General features: G+C 42.9%; 1 protein-coding gene across 4 annotated transcripts in view; it reads right to left on the bottom strand.

Moving 5' to 3' along the window:
* KREMEN1 (kringle containing transmembrane protein 1) overlaps positions 1–23,925 on the bottom strand; it is a 67,258-nt gene that overhangs the window by 38,023 nt on the left and 5,310 nt on the right. For 3 of the 4 annotated variants that reach the window (XR_012376439.1, XM_073886863.1, XM_073886864.1), the window contains exons 2-3: positions 9,666–9,829; positions 5,073–5,164 (exon numbers count right to left, since the gene is read on the bottom strand). Coding sequence is in view for 3 of the 4 variants with exons in the window: in XM_073886863.1 (XP_073742964.1) it covers positions 5,073–5,164; positions 9,666–9,829 (256 nt within the window). In the remaining variant the exon portion in view is untranslated. Of the gene's footprint in view, positions 1–5,072; positions 5,165–9,665; positions 9,830–10,721; positions 10,819–23,925 lie in introns of those variants that run through there. The other variant, XM_073886865.1, reaches the window with a different exon arrangement.

Genomic DNA, 23,925 nt, shown 5'->3' with positions numbered 1-23,925 from the left:
CACACTCTGCAGGCTCATCACCATCTTCCCAGGTCAAGTCCAAGCTCCATACCCAGACCACAAGACTGTCGCCCATTATCTGGTCCCACCTAATTCTTCTCAGACCTCATCCCTTGCCCTTTCTTCTTAAATTTCTATCTCGGCAACACTGATTTTGCCTTTTGCCTGGTAATTCACCAGTGTGTGTGTGTGTGTGTGTGTGTGTGTGTGTGCATGCACACTGTTCCTGCTACCCCCACTGCCCTCCCTACTCTACCCAACCCTAACATCTAGAACCTGGCTACCTCAAGTGTAGTCCTACAACTCCACGTCCCAGGGACTGGTTAGAACTGTAGAGTTTCTAGCCTGCCCCAAACCTACTGAATCAAAATCTGCATTTTATTAAGATTCCTGTGATTATACTACTACTACATTTTCATAAGGAAACTTAAAGTTGGAGAAGCCCTGTTGCCAAGATCCCACCTCTTCCAGAAGCCCTCCTTGATAACCAGTAGCCCTGGCCTCCCACCACGCTAGGGCAGATGTCCCTCCTTCAGTGCTCCCAAACTTTTGCTCATCCCATTTATTACAGAGTATCTTGCATATGCTTATCTGTCTATGTGTCTGTCTTTGGTTCTAGTCTAGGGGCTCCCCACAGGCTGTAGACCACACCATCCTTGCGGCCCCTGTGCTGTACAAGGCACGGCATATGATTGGAGCTTAAAAAATGGCATTTGTCACAGCTAGTAATAAACTCCTTGTGATTTTCAACTTTAATAACCAACTTTAAATAACTTTTATAATTAGCTTTAACTTTAATAATAATTTAAATAAGTTTTAATAACTTTAATTTAAATGTTAGTTTAATAACTAAAACTTTAATCACTAACTTTATTTTTATTTATTTTTTTAGAGAGGGGCAGAGGGAAAGGGAGAGAGAGACTCCCAAGCAGGCTCCACGCCCAGCACATAGCCTGACACGAGGCTCAGTATCATGCCCCTGAGATCATGACCTGAGCCAAAATCAAGAGTCAGACACTTAAGTGACTGAATCTACCCAGATGCCCCTAATAACTAACTGTAATAACTAACTCAGATACCTGGGAGCTATGTGCAAATTATCTCAATTTAGGTTAATTAGGTTAATCATGGTATACATCTGAACCCTGATACTTTGAATGTTGTATTTACATATTTATTTTGAGATATTTAAAATATTATACAATTTTAAGATATCATAGAATTTATTTTTTATAATGGAAACTTTCTAACGTACACAAAACCAGGAAGTAATAATGAGCCCATTGTCATGCAGTAACAACAAATATCCATTTTTTTTTTTTAAACCATTCTAGTTTCATTTATTTCCCTCATCTGACCCATTCACTCTTTGAGAGACTAGGTCATTTTAAAATAAATCCCAGACATATTATCATTTCAATCACGAATATTTCAGTATGTATCTATAATTTCAAATGACTTAAAAAATTATTTGTATATGTATCTCCACTGTGCCATTATTGTACCTAATTAAATTAACAGTGATTGCTTAATATAATCTAATAGTCTGTGTTCAAACTTCCCTATTTCAAAGATGAATTTGTGTAGCTGAGTTTGTAGAAATCGGGTGAATGTTTTATAGCAAACAAAAAATAGCTCTCAGCAACGAGAAAGCCCATGGTTTCAGGCCCACATCGACTATGTGAAGGAAATTATATTTGCCTTTAAATGCCATTTGCAGGTTCCCTTCCACCTCACAACTAGATTACTTAACTTTTACAAAACTGTACCAAACTTTTATAAAGAATCTAGGTAAAACAGAACAAATCAAAAGCCATGCTGAGGTCCATTCAAGCACGTCTTTTGAAAGCAATGAAATAAATGGGAATTAGAATGGAGAGGATGATTACTTAACAAGAAAGAGATATGCAAAGAACAGATATTAAGCCAAATGGTTTCCCCCTCGATAGCCAAACCAACAGGACTCAGAGTTGTAGAGGATGGGATCTAGAGGGATGGTAACCTTGATGACTTGAAATTTGCTTTTAATAATCTGCATTTCTCCTGTCCACAATAGGAACTTGGGGTTTCTGAGAAACATACTGTCCCATGTGGTTTGAAGACCAAATCCTATTACCTCAGAGTTATTCTCTTTTTAACGGTAAAGTTCTGATCCATGCTCCACAGGTCAAGAGCACAGTTCAAGTTTCTCTTTGCCCCCTGTTTGAATCATACTTCATTGCTGCCTCCCTGCTTGTCTTAGCTCTGTCCGAAACATGCCGATGGGCAGAGATTCCGGTCTCCACACAATGGCCCGCCATTCAACCACATTCTGCTTTGTCCCTAAACATTGACTCTCCCGGCTCCTGCTGGGTCTGTTATATTCAGATATGAACTTTCCAGGAATCTGATCATGTCACAAGCCTTTTCCTGTATGAGAAGTTCAACGCTAATTATGAATAGTGGGCTTCACACAGAGGGTTAGTATTATTCATGAAAATTATGACTCCACATCCAGAAATACAACAAAACTGGCCTAAAATAGGCTGGCTGCATCTCCATCGAGTCCACTAGGCAATTACCAAGGCCTCTTGCTTCAAACAGCACAGGAGTTTTTCTCGACTACGTTAATCAGACACACTAGGAGCACAATGTTCTGCCAGACTCTCAAGGTCTGAGTCTCAGCTAGATGGGGAGCCCTGCCGGTGCCCACAGGGTGAATGGAAGGGTTTTCCAAAGAACCAAAGCCAGACACTGTTCTTTCCCCTACACCCCCCAAACCAGGTACTCCCCAGCTCTCATTCCCAACCTCTGTATGTCTCCCTGCCCAGACCATTTCAAGGCCAACTTTAGAAGCTTTGAGAAGGCTATTAAGGGGCCATAAGAAAAGGAAATGATATTTAATTTTCCTTTTTTGGAACAATGAAGCACATCCTGCAAATATTAGGAATTAGAGGAGTACTAGACGGGTTGTACCATTTTCCGGTAATTCTCTCTTCTGGAACTTAGTTTCAGTGACCACATGAGTCGGCTCCCATTGGCCCAAATTATATTTTATAAATGCAAGTTGAGGATTATCTTTCCAAATAAAAGCAGCCAGATTGAAATCCCCTCTTTGCCATTCCTGAGAGAATGACATAGGCTAGTACTAAAAGACGATCTTTGTGTAGAACAAATGGACCGAGCAAAATCTGCTTTCCTCTCCCCCTGCCCCCTTTCTTCTTTACATAACTAGAGCCAAATGAGATGTTTTTCATTTTAAAAATTTGATTAAGTAGACTGAGCAAAAGCCCATTCTGCTGGTCTTTACTGTTTTCTCAATTTTGGGACTGAATCAAGGAATACTCGGGTTGGAAGGGGAGTGAAGCCAGGGCCTCACTGCCAGGCCATGGTCTCATTTGGAAGTTTAACTTTTGGAAGGTGAGTGGTGGGCCCTGCAGCACCCCTTCCCCACGAGGCAGCAGAATTCAGACTGCTGTGGCAGGCATGAGTGTGAGGTCCCAGGTCCCCCACAAACCTCCATATCACGCTACATACACAGCCTCTGGGGCTAAGGAGTAAGGAAGGTGGCAGGGCAAGGAGTGAGGGGAAATAATATGGTAAAAAACAATCCAGACAGAATTATTATGAATGAGCTGTCCTTTTCCTCAGCCTCGTAACTGAGAAAAAACCTGCTCCCTTGGCATATTTAAAAAGATATTACAGGCGCCTGGGTGGCTGTTGGTTAAGTGTCCAATTCTTGATTTTGGCTCAGTTCATGATCTCAGGGTGGTTAGATCGAGCCTGCTTAAGTTTCTCTCCCACTGCCTTTCCCATCCCTCTCTCTCAAAAAAGAAAGAAAAAGGGGCTCCTGGGTGGCTCAGTCGTTAAGCATCTGCCTTCGGCTCAGGTCATGATCCCAGGGTCCTGGGATCGAGCCCCACATTGGGCTCCTTGCTCCGCGGGAGGCCTGCTTCTCCCTCTCCCACTCCCCGTGCTTGTGTTCCCTCTCTCGCTGTCTCTCTGTCAAAAAATAAATAAAATCTTTAAAAAAAAGAAAAAGAAAGAAAAAAAGATCCTATGAACACTACATTAGTAAACCCCTTCCAGTACCATTCCAGTTTTGGTTTCTGTACTTTAAACCTTCCTACACTATTTTCTACCTTGTTTTCAAGTGTCTTCCGAAGAATCCCTGCCACATGGCATATTCCCTGAGGGTCAGGGTAACATTCTGCCTTTGTACCTTGCATATAATAAACACTGAATATAGAAATGAATGAAGGAAACAGCTAGAAAACAGGACTTGGAGTCAAAGGCTGAAGGAACTGGGCTTTTCAGTAGTAGAGAGGGATGAGGTACAAGTTATCACACAAAACAAGAGAACATTTTTATGCTGATATGAGGAAAAGGACTATCACATTGGCTTTGGAGGGGATCAATTAGATTTTTCCTGAATACCATTTTTCAGGGGAGATAGCGCATCAAATGCAAATAATAAGTAATGTCAAAGTTTAGTTTTACTGTCTATAAAGGGATTCATCATTCACTCTAGACAATTCTCTCCCAAAAGTGTGAGGTAGTTTTTTTTTTAAAGATTTTATTTATTTATTTGACAGAGAGAGAGAGAGAGAGCACAAGCAGGGGGAGCAGCAGGTAGAGAGAGAGGGAGAAGCAAACTCCCCTGCTGAGCAGGGAGCCCGATGCGGGGCTCGATCCCAGGACCCTGGGATCATGACCTAAGCCAAAGGCAGACGCTTAAGGACTGAGCCACCCAGGCGCCCCATGCGTGAGGTAGTTTTGTTTCCCTGGCCTGCTACTGAACTCTTGCCATCTCTCTATCCATGAATGAATCAGCATGAGGAAATTAAGTAGAAGTAGAAATTCTGGGTGGGCTTATCCATGAAGGGAATGCAGGTCCTGAGGGAACCAGGCCCCCTATTTCTAAAAAGCCTCAACACGAGAAGGGAAGATCCTCAGCCCAGGATGGCTTCTCCTTTCACCTGCTTCATGAAATCCACCTGCCTGAACAACCTGCCTTCCAGCAGTGGCCTTCCATTCTGTACCCTTGGTGCTTAGTGTCCTGAGACCTTTCAGGTGGTGCATTAGAGCCTTACTCTGACAAGCAGGAATCTCGCAGTACTTCCAGTAGACACCATCCTCATGCTCCGCCACGTAGCACCAGGGGCTCACATCTCCATCTGGATTTCTGTCAGGGAAAGGACACACAAGTACCATTTCTGTCATGTTAAGTCAACTGTTTCATTGCTTTTCAGGTTTACTAAAAAGCGTCAGCTTCTGTGTTATTTCTAATAATTGGTATGCATCTCAGTGCTGCCCTTTATGAAAAGAAAAATGGGGGGCACCTGGCTGGCTCAGTCTGAAGAGCATGCGGCTCTGGACTTCGGAGTCGTGAGTTTAAGCCCTACGCTGGGTGTAGAGATTACTTAAAAAAAAAAAAAAAAAAAGAAGAGAAAAATGGTAACACTACAAGAACTAACTCATGCACTCTGACATATACTTCAGAGTTTGGGGGCGGGGGCTGTATGTGGTGAACAAAGGTGATATAATTTCACAAAGGTTCATGACAGTGTAACCAGGACAATTAACCACAGAACAAACCATGCCAAGCAGCACTAGCACTTAAGTGTGCACACAGTGACACCCATGGCTGAGAGCACAGGTACTCACAATACTGTGGAAAAGAATATGAACGGGCCCAGGGGCGCCTGGGTGGCTCAGTCAGTCAAGTGTCTGACTTAGGCTCTAGTCATGATCCCCTGACCTCAGGGCATCGGAGCCTCAGCTGGCTCTGAGCTCAGTGGGGAGTCTGCTTCTCCCTCTCTCTCTCCCCCCCTCTGCCTGCTTGTGCTCTCCCTCTCTCTCTGTCATATAAAAAAAAAAAATCTTTACATGAAAAAAAAAGAATGCGAATGGATACACATGGTCAGGATGGCAATTTGGCAACTAGAGTCAAAGGCCCAAAACATATGCAAAACCCCTTTACCAGGCAATTTCTCCTTTAGTACTTTAAGTCAATTTCCGCTTACAAAGATGTTCACCACAGCATTTTTGTAATACAAAAAAGTTAGAAACAACACTTAAGATTTGTTTTGAAAGATTTTATTTATTTATTTGAGAGAGAGAGAGAGAGAGAGAGAGAGAGAGAATGAGAGACAGAGAGCATGAGAGGGGGGAGGGTCGGAGGGAGAAGCAGACTCCCCATCGAGCAAGGAGTCCGATGCAGGACTCGATCCCAGGACTCCAGGATCATGACCTGAGCCAAGGGCAGTCGCTTAACCAACTGAGCCACTCAGGCGCCTAAGGACTGGTTAAGTAAATATGTTATATCCATATAAGAGAATGATGAGCAGCTAGTAAAAATGCAGTGTAGAGACACATTAATTAATATAAAAAGATATCCATATGTCTTGTTAGGTTTTTTTTTTTTAAAGGTAGTTCGAAAACACAATGGGTGACGCAATCCTATCATTTGAAAAGATGTATTTAGCCAAGGATACACATCAAACCCTTGAAAGTATCTCTGGAGAATGGGACTATCAGTAATTTATTTTTTCTTTTCTGCTTCTCTTTATTTTCCTACTTCTTCTACAATGAACACTGATTGTGTAATTTTTTTAAACAATAAAATAAAATTCACATAATACAGACTCCACTGACAAGCGTTCACCAGCATCAGGCTAGTTGGCACATGCTTGACAGAAATGGGTCCTATTCCTCCCTCAAAATACTAACTTCTCAGAAAATTCTGAAGAAAGCTAAGCCAAGGAGTTTCAGTCAGAACCTGCAATCCTGTGATCCTGGTACCAACTTCTGATGCAGCAGTAATATTTTTTAAAGGTTTACTTCACATTTCTAAAATGCCCTTGAAGGTCTTTTCAACTCAAGGGTGCCATGACAATCATGGGCCGTCCTGCTGAAACAGACCCCAAAATGGCAAGGGCTCCACACACACAGAAAAGCCTTGCCTCCAAGCTCCCTTTCTTTCGACTCAAAACACTGGAAACCTGACACTCCAGTTAGGCCGGAAATGGGCATATAAAGACCCTGCAGCGGGAGCTTTGGAGCCACCCCTATCGGGCCTGAGAGGGATAAGCCTATTGTGTGGCCCAGAAGATAAGCCGCCCTGAAGCACAAAGGGTCCTTTCATTTTTTTGTGCCCAAAGGCAGGTGCCAGCGCCAACTCTGCTCTTCCCTGTCCCTCTGCCTTCCCCTCTCATCCAGATCCCTCAGCCCAGAGAAGTGCATTCCCATCACTCGCCATCTCCCAGACATCTCCACTGCGATGGATCTGGCACCGGAGCCCAAGACAAACATGGTGTCGGATGTCAGCTGAGAAATCAAAGCAGGAGAACTTGTACAAAGCCCTTCTTTAAACAGTATTTCACTGTCATCTTCCTCCCTCTATTCAGTGTACAGCTTTGATGTAGTATTTGGTAAAGACGTTAGAAAACAACTGTTTATTATCAATGTCAAAACCATTCTGAAAAGCATCAGAATAGCTTAATAAAGAAGAAGCAAATGCATCTTGGATTTCGCTGCAGTGCTTAAAAAAAAAAAAAGGCCTGGACTCACTGATGTGATAATAATCAACATTTCGGCCTCCCTTTTTTCTGAAGCAGAAACTGGTAGTTCAGGTCTGGTACATTCCATCATGTCAAAGGAGAGGCTGCTGCTGGCCAGGGCTGAGGAGGAAGGTGGTCCCCCCCGCCCCGGCTCTCCCAATGGAGAACCACCTGCATTTCTGGGAGCCTGGGTATGGCTGGGTGCTAATCTATGAGAAAAGACCTTTTCGTATAAATTAAACCTCTTTGGGAATTTAAAATTCCCCCTTAAAGTCCGACTTAAACCTAGGCGTTCTTCTGAGAAGTCGTGCTTGACAGAAAGCAACAGAATAATAGCATAAACTAGTAGCCCACACTCAAGAGACACTCTGGAATGAGAATATAAGTAACTATTGTAAAAACAAACAAACAAACCTTCCAAACACTGGTTTCACTTCCTAAATATTCTTCCCAACCCAACCCAACTCTTTCTATGAGTAGCAAAAGGGAAGGAAATAAACCAGAAATGGAGTGGGGTTAATTTCTTTAATTATGCAAAAAAGGTTTTATATGAATATGTATAACTCTGAAAATAAAACGCAAAAGAATGACTTAACGAGCATGTGTAACTTTAACAATAAAATGCAACAGACAGCAAAATGTGAAGTAACACAAATTGTTACCTCTGGGAAATGGGGCTTGCTGAGGATTTTAGGGGAAAAGATGTCAAAAGATGACCTTATTTAAGCACTATTTATCTGTAGTTTTTGAGAATTTTTTTTGGAAAAGCTTTTAACATTTTTATAATAACAACTAAAAAATAATCCAACAGCCACTGTGGGGGAATGGCCAGTTGGAACAAATTAGAGCAGAGGTGATGGAAAGAGCTGCAGGCACAGGGATGGCCTGGACGACAGGCATCCAGAAGGGTCCTGGAGTGTTAGTAAAGGTACGTAGGGGGAGCAGAAGGTGACCACTGTGGCCCATGCAATGCAGGTATGAATGTGTATTCCAACATACTGACAGAACCAGGGACACAGGATGTGACTCAAAGTGCAGCTCAGCGAACACTTCTCCCTGTCCTGATGGCTCAAGAGGCTGCCTTTGCACCTGTCCTAATAATAACTTAATTCGACACAGTGCTGAACCATGAGTCACATTATCAGGATCTTGAGAAGAAATAGCTTAAATGAAGCTATAACCAAAAGTGCTTAGAATCTTTCTTTGCTCTTGGCCCTTTAGACCAGTGATTCTTAACTTGTTTGGCATCACCGTTAACTTTGAGAATCTGATCAAAGTCATAATCCGATCAAAGTCATAAACCTCTGTGGAAAATCTCAAGTACACAGCTGAAGCGCCTTGGATCTCAGGTGAAGAGCCCCTGTCAGGGTCAGACAGGAGGTTAAGACCAAAGAAACACCTTATTCCACGGAGAGGAAGGACACAGCACAAATCTGATGGTTATAGCCGCTCCCAGAGCAGGGCTATCCTGGGCTGGCGGGAGGTGGGGTAACGCAGGGTACCTTCCTTTGCTCAGAAGCAGAGGGCGGTTTGGGCCACAGATGGTGCTCTGCTTGACCACCACGTTCACAGGAGCTTAAAAAGCTCTGCTATCTATGTAGTGTCCACTGGTGGCAGGGCCAACTAGGAAAGCCCTTCCCAAGAGACATGTAAGTGATCAGACAGGAAAGCAGAGCTCTGAAAACTTGTACCAAAGCAACCGGATTGAAAAGAGTGGTAGATTGTGTATGTGTGTGGGGGGGGCAAGGTGTGGGAGGAAGATTTTTAAAATAGTAACAAGAAAGGTCTTCTGAGTTGGCTAAAAGGAGACAAAGAAGCTTCCTGTAGTTGTGAGCAAGGCTGGAAGGGACTGGAAAAGAAGGGCAAAGATTTTTTTTTTTAAAACACTGTGTGGGGCGCCTGGGTGGCTCAGTTGGGTAAGCGACTGCCTTCGGCTCAGGTCATGATCCTGGAGTCCCGGGATCAAGTCCCACATCAGGCTCCCTGCTCAGCGGGGAGTCTGCTTCTCCCTCTGACCCTCTTCCCTCTCGTGCTTTCTATCTCTCATTCTCTCTCTCTCTCTCTCAAATAAATAAATAAAATCTTTAAAAAAAAAAAATAAAACACTGTGTGGCCCCATCTTACCTGCAATAGTTATGCTCGCCTAGGCCCCCCTCCCCGTTGGGGTATTTCAGAGTGTTGTATGGATGCTGGAAAGTCTCGTTCCAGAACAGGCATGGTTTCCCTCCTTGTAGTGCTGTCCAGTTCTGTGTTCCCCTATAATCTGCACCATTGGCTGTGAAACATTCTAGGAGAGAGAAAAGACAGAGCAAAGTGATTTTCTGGCAACATCCATAGTCTCCTCCCTCTCTGGTTGATGTTTTATTTGTTTTGTTTGGACCCAGCTGGAAATGGAGAATGTCTTGCTAGATCCTGGATGCCGAGAAGTTAACATTGCTAGGGCTGAGTAAATCTGAAATGCAGTCCCCTTCAAGTGCTAGGCTAGTCTTGGCACTAGCTTGTCTACAGACACTTTACAGATATTTTCCCCCTAAAGTATACAGATCTCAACTCGGATATAAACAGGGAGCCAAAATATATTGAAGCCCATGAAGTGAACCAGGAAACCCCCAAATCTGGGAATAGTTGGTAACAACCATCACAAGGAATTCTGGGTGCTCGGAGGGGGTCACTGGTCTCGCCAGTGTCTCTGTGTGGTAACTAGAACCAGGTCACCAGCTGTAAGTGAGCTCTCCCCTACAGTCTGAAAGGCTGCACTGACACTTGGATTTAATAAGACCATCGGATACAGCAACGCTTTGGAATCCCAATCACACAAGTCTGGGAATGACTCACATTCCCTGGTAATGAAGAACAGTCCTCCCCATGCTGTTTGAGATAGAGATGCAACGGAACAGACAGTCAACAGGAGGGAGCAGGGGCCAAGTTGGCATTTTCTCTCACCTCTTTCCGAAATTCCTCCCTACAAGACACACTGAACATCGTCTCAGGTCCGTTTAATAAAATGACAAAATCCTTGCAGGTGCAACAATATGCTTCTAAAATCTGCTGCTCAGACTCTGGGGGGATGGGAAATGAGGCTGATAGGATTTCCCCCCACATATTGCATGCATTAAATTCACAGAGGTTCATGAGAAAGGCACAGTACAAAGAGCAATTTTAAAAAAAAAATTAGCTTACTTGAAACTGACAGAAGTACTTCAAACACTTCTTGAAGATGTATCACTAGGAACCTGACGATCTGGGGGAGTAACACTGACATTCTCAGCTTGCTTGCTTTCCTTCCCCTGGCATGCACTGACCTCTAACTTCCGGTATGAAGGACTCTTAGCACCGTCTCCTGTTGCAGGGTATGTGCCTGCTCCAGCCTAAGCATGTGAACAACATGAGTGCATCTACATTCTAGGAGCTACTTCTTTTAATATTTAAAATCTACCCACAGACCATCTCTCTTCCTGTACTCCCTTCCTCCCACTATCTGGGCCTTTTTTAAATCTGGAATACCATGGTTCATGGTTTTATGGACAGCCAAAATAACCTGGAATTCCAGGCTGTACAGAACATCAGAGCAATTTATCATGTTTGGCGTGACATTCATGTTTACAGTCAATGCAATGACCAAACACTCTGCCTAGAGTGTGCATAAATACAAAAGGTCAAAGGTAATTCAAGGAGGCAGCTCAGTGTAGCATAAAATACACTGAACCGAGAGGCTAAGCTCTGGTTTCTTGTGCTGGACCTACTGCAGGCTAGCTGTGCGACCTTGGACGAATCACTGTCATCCGCGGCACCACTCACGCTTACGTGGTGTTTCACCGTGTGCCAACCTCTGCTCTAAATGCTTTACAAATACCAACTCCCCACCGACGTGGTGGGGAGGTCCCTCAATATCCCATTTTACAGACGGGGCAACCGGGGCACTCAACCACCCTTTACAGTGCCTCTAATAGGCCTCTTCAGATCACCCTTGCTTTCCCCGCCCTCTTTCCACTCATCAGCAAATCCTGTTGACTTTCTTAAAATATATACCCTGAAACTGCCCTCTCCGTTCCATCTTGGGTGCCACCACTTTAGTCCCGTTCACCATCAGAGGACTGTATAGCCTCGTTCAGGACTCAGAGCCTCCACTTTTGCACTCAAAAGTTCCCAGGAAAATGTGAGCGCTGGGAACAAAACCCACACCCTTCATTCTTGCCTGCTAAGCCCCAGGCCTTCCCTCTCACCGCACCCTGAGCTCTTCTCCTAGTCACTTGCCATGCTCCTGCCACACTGGTCTGCTTCTAATTCCGTAAACACATCATGCTATTTCCTGCCCAAAATGTCCTTCCCCTAATATCTCCCAGTGCAGACTACATGTTATCTCCTCAGAAAACCTATCCCTACCATCTCCACTCCTAGTTTTCTGCCTTTTGCCTGTTTGCTTCATAGCATTTATTATCACTAGAAATATATATGATCTGCTAGACAGGGAGAGAGTGGGGGGGGGAGAGAGAGAGAGTGAGTGAGTGTGAGTGTGTGTGTGTGTGTGTGTGTGTACCAAACCCTATCCCGACTCCAGGGATAGAGTGGGACCTGGAAACCTGTATTTCTAAAAAATCTGCCTAGGTTAAGTAATTTGGCTTGGGAACCACTAGACTAGATGATTCTAAGAGCATCAAGCCAATCTTTTGCCAATTGCTAGAATTTTAATTGCTATGTGCTGATACATCTTTTTCTCCTACCACAAGTGGTTGAGGAGTGGCCCAGGAGCCAGAAATGCCAGCCAACCAATGGAAGGCCTTAGCCATAGACAGCAATTTGCAGGACAGTGGGGTCAGTGTTCCCAGAGGCTCAGATGACTTGATTTGTAACACAAAAGAATGTGGTGGCCATCCACACCTGTCAGTCCTCGTGAATGGGGATGAGGAGGCATCTGAGAGAGGGAATGGCAAAATGCAGGCTCGTTTGCTTCAGTCTGTTTCTCCTAGACCCAAATCTTATTCTCAGTTGCATTAGGGAAACTGAGGCAGTGTACCACATTTTATGATTATTTTCTTAATGGATTTCCCCAGTGCATATCAATTGTGGAGAAAAACAAGAAAAACAAACTTGAACATTCTGGATCAAAGTGATGTGTGCATCTTGATTTCATCAGAATACCAGGGCAGGTAATGAGGACCCTTCCTGCCTTATTGTCTACTGCTATAAAGCTGACACAAGCTCTGACTAGATAAAGAAGAAATGGCTTAAACCAAGAAGAAACAAAGTATTACACGGCCAGCTGCAGATTTAGGCATTCAGTGAAAGGGAACGAGCAAAGGTGATCGATCTCATGTCTAGCATATCATTAATTAATCCATTCAACAAGTATTTATTCAGTACACACTATGTGTCTGGCACTGCTCACAGCACTGGGGCTACACCGGTGAACACTGCAGTCACGGAGCTCCTAACAAACCAATGAAATTCACATCAGGTAGGGAGGAGCGCTGTAAGGAAAAACGGAGTAAGGGGATGGAGACTGAACGGTGGGGGTTCTTTTTTAGGGAGGGTGGGCCAGAAAAGGCCTGGAGAGGAGGAGGAATTTGAGCAGAGATGTGGTCAAAGGGAGGAAACAAAACCATGTAAACCATGTGGGGAGAGCGGTACTGGCAATGGGCACGGCAAACAGAAGACCCTTGTGGGCCCCAGTGTGCGTGGCAGGTTTGGGAACTAAAAGGCAGCTCCTCTAATTGGGATTAGGGTGAGTGCGTGGGAAGTGAAGAGGAGGGGGAGGAAAGAGGCAAGGCCAGGACATATAAGGTCTACAGCGTTATATGTAAATCAGATTTTGGCTTTTGTTCTAAATGTAAGGGGAAGCCAGTGGAGGGTTCTGAGCAGAGAAATGACACAATCTGACTTATCTTTTAAAACAACTGTCTAGCTGCTGGGTGGAGAAAGAACTCTGGAGGGGAGGAACTCCTTGGGGAGATCAGTCAGGTGGTTACAGCAGAAAGATGGGCTAGAAAGGGTGCCCTGGACCAGGCTGGCGGCCAAAAGGTGGTGAGAAGTAACCACATTCTGCATGTGCTTTGAAGGCAGATCCAAAAGTATTTGCTGGGAGGAAGATGAGTGGAGTATAACCCCAAGGACATGGGCCCCAGTGGAGACATCATGTACTACAGTGGGGAGGACACAAGAGGGACAGGGTACCTTGGGCAGAACCAGGGTTCGGCTGTGGATCGGTTAAGTCTGAGACACCTTTCAGAACACTGGGTGGAAATATACAGGAAGCAGATGGCTTGGTGAGCCTGGAGCCGAGGAAAGAGGCTGAGCGAGGCTGGAGCTAGAAATGTGGCGGTAACGGCACAGATGCGCGGAGAGAGCAGGATTACTGCGGGTGGAGAGAGAAGACATCTGGGGCTGGGTCCGGGGGCCCTGCAACATTTCAGGCATGGAAAGAGGAGGGCCTGGCCCTGATGAGTGAGAAAGTGCGCCCTGGGAGGTGGGAGAAAAGCTATGAAAGAGTGTGCGTCTCAGAAGTCAAGGGAGAAGGTGTCCTGAGCAGGAAGGAATAATAAACTGTGAACACCGAGGAATCTTCATTTCCTCATTTTCTCTGGCCAGATCCCAATTACCTCACAGAATTCATCTGTTTGACCCTATCTCTCCATTGGAAAGCTCCGAATGTTTTGTTGGGGGGACTGAATGAAAACAGCCCTTACGTTAAACATAAGCCTGACAGAAATTTAGTAATACAGCAGAAAATTTCTTCGATGAGGCTGGCATCAAAGCACCCAGAGCACTAATTCCACCCTTCTAAGCTGGTAATTCCTTATCTTTTCCCCCATCACCAAAATCCTCCAAAGTATGGCATATGACATTTATTTTTAAAACTGGAGATGCTACTTTTATTGAAATTCCCTTGCCGATAAGTGGAATCACATCAGGGTAATCAAATCCCTGGCTGAGAATCTTGTGCAAATGGTTTTGTGCCAACCAACATTTTCTGTAGGACCTGCTACCCTATGAAGGCCTGGAGGTTAATCTCCATGGTAGTAAGATCTGGAGGTAAAGACTCCGCGTTTGGGTGAAAGCTCAATACTCCTTCACCACTAATAAAAGCTAGCTGGAGCTTTCGCTCAGAAAGCTATTCTTGTTCATTATGCTTAGAATTTCGAAGGGTTGGGGTGCTTGGGTGGCTCAGTTGGTTAAGCGACTGCCTTCAGCTCAGGTCATGATCCTGGAGTCCTGGAATCGAGTCCCGCATCGGGCTCCCCACTCAGCAGGGAGTCTGCTTCTCCCTCTGACCCTCCCCCCTCTCATGTGCTCTCTCTCTCTCTCTCTCATTCTCTCTCAAATAAATAAATAAATCTTAAAAAAAAAAAAAGAATTTCGAAGGGTTGGGTATAAAGAAAAGACCTGGGGGCGCCTGGGTGGCTCAGTTGGTTAAGCAACTGCCTTCGGCTCGGGTCATGATCCTGGAGTCCCGGGATCGAGTCCCACATCGGGCTCCCTGCTCAGCAGGGAGTCTGCTTCTCCCTCTGACCCTCTTCCCTCTCGTGCTCTCTATCTCTCATTCTCTCTCTCAAATAAATAAATAAAAATCTTTAAAAAAAAAAAAAAGAAAAGACCTGATGCCATATATATTCTAAACTTTCATATTTATACCTTAAAATCCATAGGCTCTCACATGTTCACAAGCTGTATGTAAAAGTATTTTAGGGTTTCAATAATTTAGAGGCATGAGCTGTAGAAGACCTAGAAATACTTCCAAAAAATATTTTCCACATTACAATTCTCAAAGTCAGTTTACCTCTTGGACAACTGCTTGAAAAATAGGGACCCGCTCCCCAAATACCACATACACAACATTTACAATTTCAGAAGCGCTCATGGAACCCCTTAAGCCCTTCTATGTGGCCCCAAGATCCATTAAGTCTAAGGACCCCCTAAATAAGTGATATCTACAGAATACATAGACAGACATACACACATACACACACAGAGAAATTTATAGGACTGAATATTTAATTTCAAGGGTTATGAAATAGTTTAAATCAAATACTGTTCTGCACGAAAAGCTTCTAGCAGCAATGTGGTAGAGCATGGAAAGTGCAGTTAGGGGCTGGACCCAGAATTGGCCTGTGGTTTACAAGCTACAGGCACTCAGCTAACCTCTTTGAGCCTCAGTTTCCTCACTTGTAAAATGGGGGATTACGTTAACTACAGTTCAGGGCAACGGAAAGATTTGGAGGATGTGCAAGTAAAATGCCTAGCACACAGCAGGTGCCCAATAAATTATTACTATGTAATTATAATGCTTTTTAAATGATCAAATTTATTATAAATCTGAGATCATCATGATCATATATTTCATTCTGGTCCATAAAAATAGTTATCTATAAAAGGCAATATAACATAAGCAGATAGGCATATCATCCTGTTTAAGTCTATTTTTTTTAAAGATTTTATTTATTTATTTGTCAGGGAGATAGAGAGAGAGAGAATGGCAGGCAGAAGCAGACTCCATGCTGAGCAGGGAGCATGACATGGGACTCGATCCCAGGACCCTGGGATCATGACCTGAGCCAAAGGCAGATGCTTAACCAACTGAGCCACCCAGGCATCCCTACAATTCTGTTTAAAGTTATCAGGCTACCATCAGGATAGAAAATATATATGGTGTAAGCCCTGTGATGAATCCAAGCATTCAGTGAATAAGGGGTGAGGAAAAAAAAAGGTTTAATGGAGCAAATAGATTTTCTTAATCAAAATTTCAACTGTAAGTGTGGTGAAACACGTATTTGTTTATATGTTCTAATGAATCATAGAATCAATATCTGTACTTGGGGCGTCCGACTCCTGGTTTGGCTCAGGTCATGATCTCAGGGTCATGAGATCAAGCCCCCAGTTGGCTCCATGCTCAGCAGGGAGTCTGCCGGAGATTCTCTCTTCCTCTACCCCTCCCCCTGCTCACACACACAAGCACTCTCTCTCAAAATAAATAAATAAATCTTTAAAAAGAAATGTTTGTACTTATTTTAAGTGAGGAAAATGCCAAGTTAATAGAATCCCAGGCCATTAACTCTGCCAGCTTGTACATGCACAGCATTTTTTAAGTTCACGTTTAAAACTACTAATGAGACATTCTCTTAAAATAATTAAAACTTAACATATTTGAGACAGTGGTAGGAAAGCAGCAGTTAATCGAAAAGCCATTCTATTCCTTGACAAGATTTAATAAAGTTGAAGAATATGTTCTCAGTGAGGCTCTGTAACTAGGTCATTCCTAATTATACTATTTGTCTGAAACCATACTATTGAGAAACAGAAAAATTTTCTCATACTGAGTCTAGAATATTCCTAGTTTTCTAGTGGAATTACTAGTTGGATCTCTAGCCACGACGTCTGTGACAGTCACTGTTTTTAATCAATCAAAGTGAAGTGCCCTATGTAGGACCACTCAGCATCTCTAGTGATTCTATGTTGGATGAATTCACTTGGTTTTGATCCAGTTTGGAATCAAAGTGAATCAATAAACACTAAATTCAATTATGGCATCTTAAAATAAGACAGCAGAAAACATTTTCCAATGGGAATATCTTCTGTTCCTTTAAAGATGTCTCTAAAATTTGGTAAGTGGGTAGAATTATAGAAATACAAGGCTTAGGTGGAAAAGGCTCCTTTTAATATTTAGAGGACAACACAATAGTGTTGTTAAATGTCTGCTCAACACACTTCCTACTCTGCTGGGTTTCTGGTACAGACTGGTGTCCAGTGGGAACTTGTGGGTACATCTTCAAAGCTCATGCTCCTGGGAAAAATGCCTTTTGCACACAGACACTCAAAAGCACTACAGGAATGCTTATTTCAGTTATGTGGAACCCTGAAGTAAAGAGTAAAGAGGCACATGACTGTGGGAAGGCAGTTCCCAACACGGCTGAGGTAAGAGTAGTGATTCCCACGATCATTTAGACTTAGGTTATCGGATCTAGACTAGAGAGAGGATAATTTGGAGAAGGGGGTCCTCAGTATATATACTATGTACAAGAAATCACTGGAATAAAGAGGAAAAGACATCAGATGTGGTTTGAGCAAATCACCTGGACACTTGGGGCCTGTTTCTTCACCTGTGTAACAATGGGGTTTGAGACAGATGGTCTCAGTGTCCCCTCACTCTAAACTCAAATTTCAAGATTATATGGAACTGAAGTTCAAAAGTCTATGTGACTAGAGAGTACTGATGGCTCAAAATCTCTTCCAAGCTTAAAATTCTCTAATTTTGGGGCACCTGGCTGGCTCGGTTGGTAGAGCATGTGACTCTTGATCTTGCCGTTGTGAGTTCAAGTCCCACGATGAGTGTAGAAATTACTTAAAAATAAAATCTTATAAAAATACAATAAAATTTTCTAATTCTACATGTTTCTCTAATGGAAGTGACAATTCTATGGTAAAAAAAAAAAAACAACAAAAAAACCTCACCTCCAATGTGGGCCCTGAATCCATCAAAGAGGTACTTAAGCACTCTTTTTGCTTAGAAAAAAAAAAAACAAGACAAAACACATCTTCAACAAATAAAAATTACAAAGAAAAAAGAAAAAGAGGGGAATCTTATAGGTTAATAGAGACTCTTGTCACATCTCCTAAATATACCTTGCTTAGATCCTGAGTTAAACTGTAAAACAACCATTGAGACAACTGGGAGAATTTGAACACTGATTACTGACCGGATATTTAATAACATTAAGGAATTATTGTTAGTTTTTCTAAGTGTGATGATGGTAATGGTACTGTTACTATGTTTTTGAAAAGAGTTCTTATTTTGAGAGACATACTAAAATACTTATAGATGAGAAGATATATCTGAGATCTATTACAAAATAATCTAGTTGGGGCGCCTGGGTGGCTCAGTTGGTTAAGCGACTGCCTTCGGCTCAGGTCATGATCCTGGAGTCCCGGGATCAAGTCCCGCATCGGGCTCCCCGCTCGGCAGGGAGTCTGCTTCTCCCTCTGACCCTCTCCCCTCTCATGCTCTATCTCATTCTCTCTCTCAAGTAAATAAATAAAATCTTAAAAAAAAATAATAATCTAGTTGGTGAGATGAAGCAGGTACAAATGAAATAATATTGGCCATCGTTGATCATCATGGAAGCTGGGAGATGGATACACGGGACTTCCTTACATTCTTCTATTTTTACATGTAAATTCCCCATAATAAAAGTTTGTTAAAGGATACTTGAAAACATGCTGTTTTATAATTAATTTACCTTAGTTTCTTCTCAAAAACTATAAACAAACTCAATCAGCTGAAATTCAGTCATCTAAATTCAAGATAGACATTCACATATCATGTTCTTGGGCTATGTATTAACAGTTGAAATGACCATAGAACAAGCTGTACTTTTGCCCAAAGTAGAATTACCATAAAAAGAATCACTCTAGGGGTGCCTGGGTGGCTCAGTCGTTAAGCGTCTGCCTTCGGCTCAGGTCATGATCCCAGGGTCCTGGGATGGAGCCCCGCATTGGGCTCCCTGCTCGGCGGGAAGCCCGCTTCTCCCTCTCCCACCTCCCCTGCTTGTGTTCCCTCTCTCACTGTATCTCTTTCTGTCAATAAATAAATAAAATCTTAAAAAAAAAAGAATCATTCCAATTTTTTTTAAGTTATCAGTTTTTTCATTAAAAAATCTTTTAGGCCTTTCTTTTTATTCAAGGAAACAGTGTCCTTAAAAACAGTAATGGAAGAAAAGAAATACGCCTCTCAAAGTTACTTTAACTGAAGAATTTATACTTTTGGAAGGGGGCTTGAGGTCTTCTATTTGAATCTCTAGTTTATTCATCTCTACTAACAGATGAAATATTTAATTACTTAAAAGACTATTCCAAGAAAACTGAACCTACTGTACAGCATAAGACCAGAGGTTTACGTTCAGAAGACCCATGAAAACACTTGAGAGGACTCCTTATTGTTATATAAAAATTTGAAAAACAACCCAGAATGCAGTGCTGCTTGGGTGCCAACCACTCTTTTCCCATCTGGCTCTCATCTCAAATCTGCTCCACTCCTACCCAGGCAGACCCACTGGAAAACATGTCACGGTTGCCACTGTGAAGGACATGTGTTTCTGCCAGGAACAGCCACCATGAATACGCAGTAGTGCTTGAGGAATTTAAATCAAGTATGCATTAGTGCTTTAGGATATTAAAAAAAAAATACAATCATCAAATTGAAGACCAAAAGATAGCTTCTGAGAAAGAACCTAGCTCTATTACATATACAGAGAGATGAGGCCAAGCCTCGGTGAAAGAATGGACACACTCAGACAGAGGTCGCCAGCTCAGAAGAACTTTAGTTTTGTGAATTAACCATGGATTTTACTGCCAATGCCACCAGAACATATTCTATCGCACTTTGGTGATGGCACCTGTCTTGATATAATATTTGAATACAAATGGATCTACTTCAATCTTGAAATGAAATTTTACACTAGACACAGTTTTCACATAAGGAAACAGGAAGTTTCTGATGTTTTAAAGCTCAAAATCCAGTTCTCTGATGGCAGTAACTTAGTGCCTTACAAATTAACTCTAAAGGAAACAAAAACAAGACAAAAAGATGGAACACTATTTGAAAGGTGTCTAGAACAGACAGCAGTGCTATAGAAACTGGGGCCTCTAAAACAAGTCCCATGGTACAGGCTGCCACAGCTTGGTCAGACTTGATCACCTTGAACTGTAATTGCTCAAGAAGCACCTGTCCCTGCTTCCACTAGCCCGTGAGTTTCTTGAGCATCTCACTCATCCTTGTATCTGCAGTAAGTAGAGACCACTCAGAACGTGACTGGCAAATGTTAGCTGAATGAGGGAAGCGGGTATATGGGGGAACTGGTGTGAAAATGCATTACAGACATATTCAGAGTGCCCTGGTTTCCTCACCAACTGATGCCTCTAGGCTAGCAATCATGACTTACCTAGGAATGACCTGTGAGAATATGAGAAGTTCCAGAAAGCAGGTAAATCACATACTTGAAAATCAAATACTTGCTATTTAAACCAGAGGAATCTGCTATTAAAAGGAAATCTATGGTGAAGCCATTTGTAATAGGGAATAATCAAACCCCTTTATAATGAAAATATACATTTTTTATTCTGAGTTTGCTTTAAGCAAGAGGCACCTGGCACAAATCCACACTCTGTCTCACCATCTCTTGACCAACCCTATTTCACGCTGTCTGAACCTCTCAATCAGTATAAAAGGAGATAAAACAAACTGATATAATCCAGCTTTTAGACAAGTTTCATCAGTATTGCCTGTGCCCTATTGTTAATTTCAGATAGCAAGAAAGTTCCCATATGATAGAGCCCTGGAGGGCAGCCAACACTCCATGGAAGCCAGACTGTGGGCTATTTAGCTTCCCTTGGTTGATATGGGCTGGCCAAATAACACAAGAATTCTTGAGTTGGGAGCTGACTAGCAGGTCGAGAGCATATCCCTAAAGCACATCTTTAAAGTAAAACCTAAAGCAACAAAGTTGTAGTCTTTTATGAATTGGCACAGGGATGAGTCCTAGTCAGAGATGCTGGGCATACAGTAGGCACGTGAAAGGCACTTGTTAGTTGGTCCCAAGATAAAAACATGATTCAAGTGACAAGTTTCAGACATTCTGGCCAGGGAGACAGTTTTGGGCGGAAGGAAAGACTCAGTGTAGCACTAACTTATAAACAAAAACAAGCAGAAGCTGTCATGTCTAGCCAGCCAGTGCAATAAGGGTAGATGGTGACCAACAGATTGATTTCATAGTCAAAGGTATCAAGTTTCACAGATCTAGAGTAGGGTTGCCAGATTTAGCAAATGAAAATATAGGATGTCAGTTAAATTTGAATGCCAGATAAACGACAAAAGCTTTTTTAAGCTAAGCATGCCTAAATACTCCATGAGACAGACCTAACACACACAAAAATTATTCATTATCTGACATCCGAATTTAACTGAATGTCCGGTATTTAATCTGACAATCATACTCCAGGGAGAGTAGAAACACGTTGACTCTCAAATGTCCTTATTCCACTTAGGTTTCCAAATCGCTGTCCACAGAAATGCTTACTTGAGAACTCAGATATGGATTATGAAGAATCCTTCTTAAGAGTGAAACAAGATGTTGATCAGAGATGCCTTCTAGGTCACGGCGAAAGGAAGGAAAAAAGAATAATACAATTAGGATGGGGTTTCTCAACTGCGGCACTATTAACATTTGGAGCCAAACAGTTCATTGGTGGGGGAGGGGGGACTGTCCTGTGCACTGAAAGATGGTTGGCAGCATCCCTGACCTCTACCCGTTAGATGCCAGTAGAATATCCTACCCCCAACCGACCCCACCCTGAGTTGTGAAAATCAAAAATGTTTCCAGATAATAAGAGGCACCTGGGTGGCTCAGTCGGTTAAGTATCCCACTCATGATTTTGGCTCAGGCTCTGCACTCAATGGGGAGTCTGCTTGGGATTCTCTCTCTCTCCCTTTCCCCCTCCCGCTACTCATGATTTCTCCCTCAAGCTCTCTCTCTCTCTCAAATAAAATAAATAAATCTTTAGGGGAGCCTGGGTGGCTCAGTAAGTTAAGCACTCGACTCTTGATTTCAGCTCAGGTCAAGATCTCCGAATCGTTGAGACTGAGCCTGGAGTGGGGGCCCAGCGTGGAGCCTGCTCAAGATTCTCTCTCTCCCTCTGGCTCTTCCCTGCTCTCATTCTCTTAAAAAAAAAAAAAAAAAGGTTTCCCGATATTGCCAAATGTGCCCTGGGGGCAAAATCTCCTCCAGTTGAAACCACTGAATGAGATGAAATGGTCAAATAAACAGAAAGTGTCATATCCATTAACCAGTGGTCACATAACAAAAGATTCTTCTCAAGGGAGAAATTCTCAGCTCACCCTGGGCCCCCGTAAGCCCATAATAAGGATGAGAGGCCTACTCATTTCAGCTAAGACAATCAAAAACCCTTCATCTGCCACAAGTGCTAGAGAAGAATCTTTGGTGAGCCAAGCCAATGAAGCTCTGCATGGCTATGCACACATCATACCAAGCAGGGCGTCGTATCCAGCCTTTGAAGACATTCCTTTTAAGTTAACCTCCCTTCCAACTAAACTTTTTCCAAATCTCTTCCTGCCATTTGGAAGTTGAGTGATTCTCAGCTGAAAAGGCCTGTATATACGAGGTGCAGATGGCGGCAGTTACGGCCCTCACCAGATGCTGCAGTCTCTAATTTGATTGAAAGGATATAATTAGACAACAGAAACACTTTAATGAAAGAGCAAAACATGGAGGGAGGGAAGGATTGAAGGCCCTTAAGTGATGCCAAAACACCCACCAGTAATAGAGGCTTTGAGTCTGGGGCAAGGAAAGGGGAAAGCCCCTTAAAAGGACTGTCCCCATCCTGTTTATTTCCCCATAGACATAGGAATAGGGATTTTATTATTGTAGATTTCCACTGTATTTTATGTGGGAACAATCTGATTAAAACCAGAAGAGTCTTCGGAAGAACATCAAAGAAAAACAAATATGGCTTCTGTGGTCATTATTAAAAATATTTTTACCAGCCCAATAATCTTCTTTGAAGATGAATTTTTATAGATTGAACAGCAGCAAGTAATTTACATACTATGATGGCATTGGTTAATGATCGCTACCATTGTAGAAGAGGACCACTTGGTCGCCATGTTTTCATGCAACTTTAGGCCTCCAAGGAACATGGATAGCCATTTAATATACCTGTTTCGAAGGCATAAAGAAACCATGTAGAACTAGTCCTACATGCTGATGCTGCAACCATTTTGAATCATCTTTAAAAGTTGCTTATGCTGTTTTTACCATTTCCTAGCTTTCAAACTTTGAGTGTGAGTATACTGTTCTGGTTCTAACCAAGAATCTAACCAAACTGAAAGAAATCCAGCCCTCATAGTCTAAAGTTGCTAATGTGGTGTGACACTCGGGTTTGGAAGCGGCTGCAGCCTCCTCGGCCCACCAGAAGCAGGGCCCGCCCTTGTGGTAAATTGAACAATAAAAGTTTAATGCTTTGGTGACTTGCCAAGGATTAAATCAGTGGCAAGAGAAACTAGAAGCTGGGCCTAGCAGAGGGGCAGCCCCTAGAGGGTCCTGTTATAATTGGGAGGAATAACGGCAACCTTGCATGTTCGGTGGCCTAAAATCTTTTGTCTGCCAGGTGCTTCGTAGCACCTAAGTTCATTTCTCTTCAAACTGTTCCAAGTCTGGGGTGCCTGGCTGGCTCAGTAAGTACAGCGTGTGACTCCTGATCTTGGGGTTGTAAGTTCAAGCTCCACACTGGGTGCAGAGGTTACTTAAAAATAAAATCATAAAAAATAAAATAAAATAAACTGTTGCAAGTCCAAGTTAGGGAGGTGTTTCCCTAGAAAGAA

The sequence above is a fragment of the Callorhinus ursinus genome, unplaced genomic scaffold (genome assembly GCF_003265705.2).
Source record: "Callorhinus ursinus isolate GAN/ISIS: 27379988/994484 unplaced genomic scaffold, GSC_fseal_2.0 scaffold72, whole genome shotgun sequence".
NCBI classification, from domain to species: Eukaryota; Metazoa; Chordata; class Mammalia; order Carnivora; family Otariidae; genus Callorhinus; species Callorhinus ursinus.
Note: the sequence above shows the minus strand (reverse complement) of the source record. Positions and strands in the feature narration are given on the sequence as shown.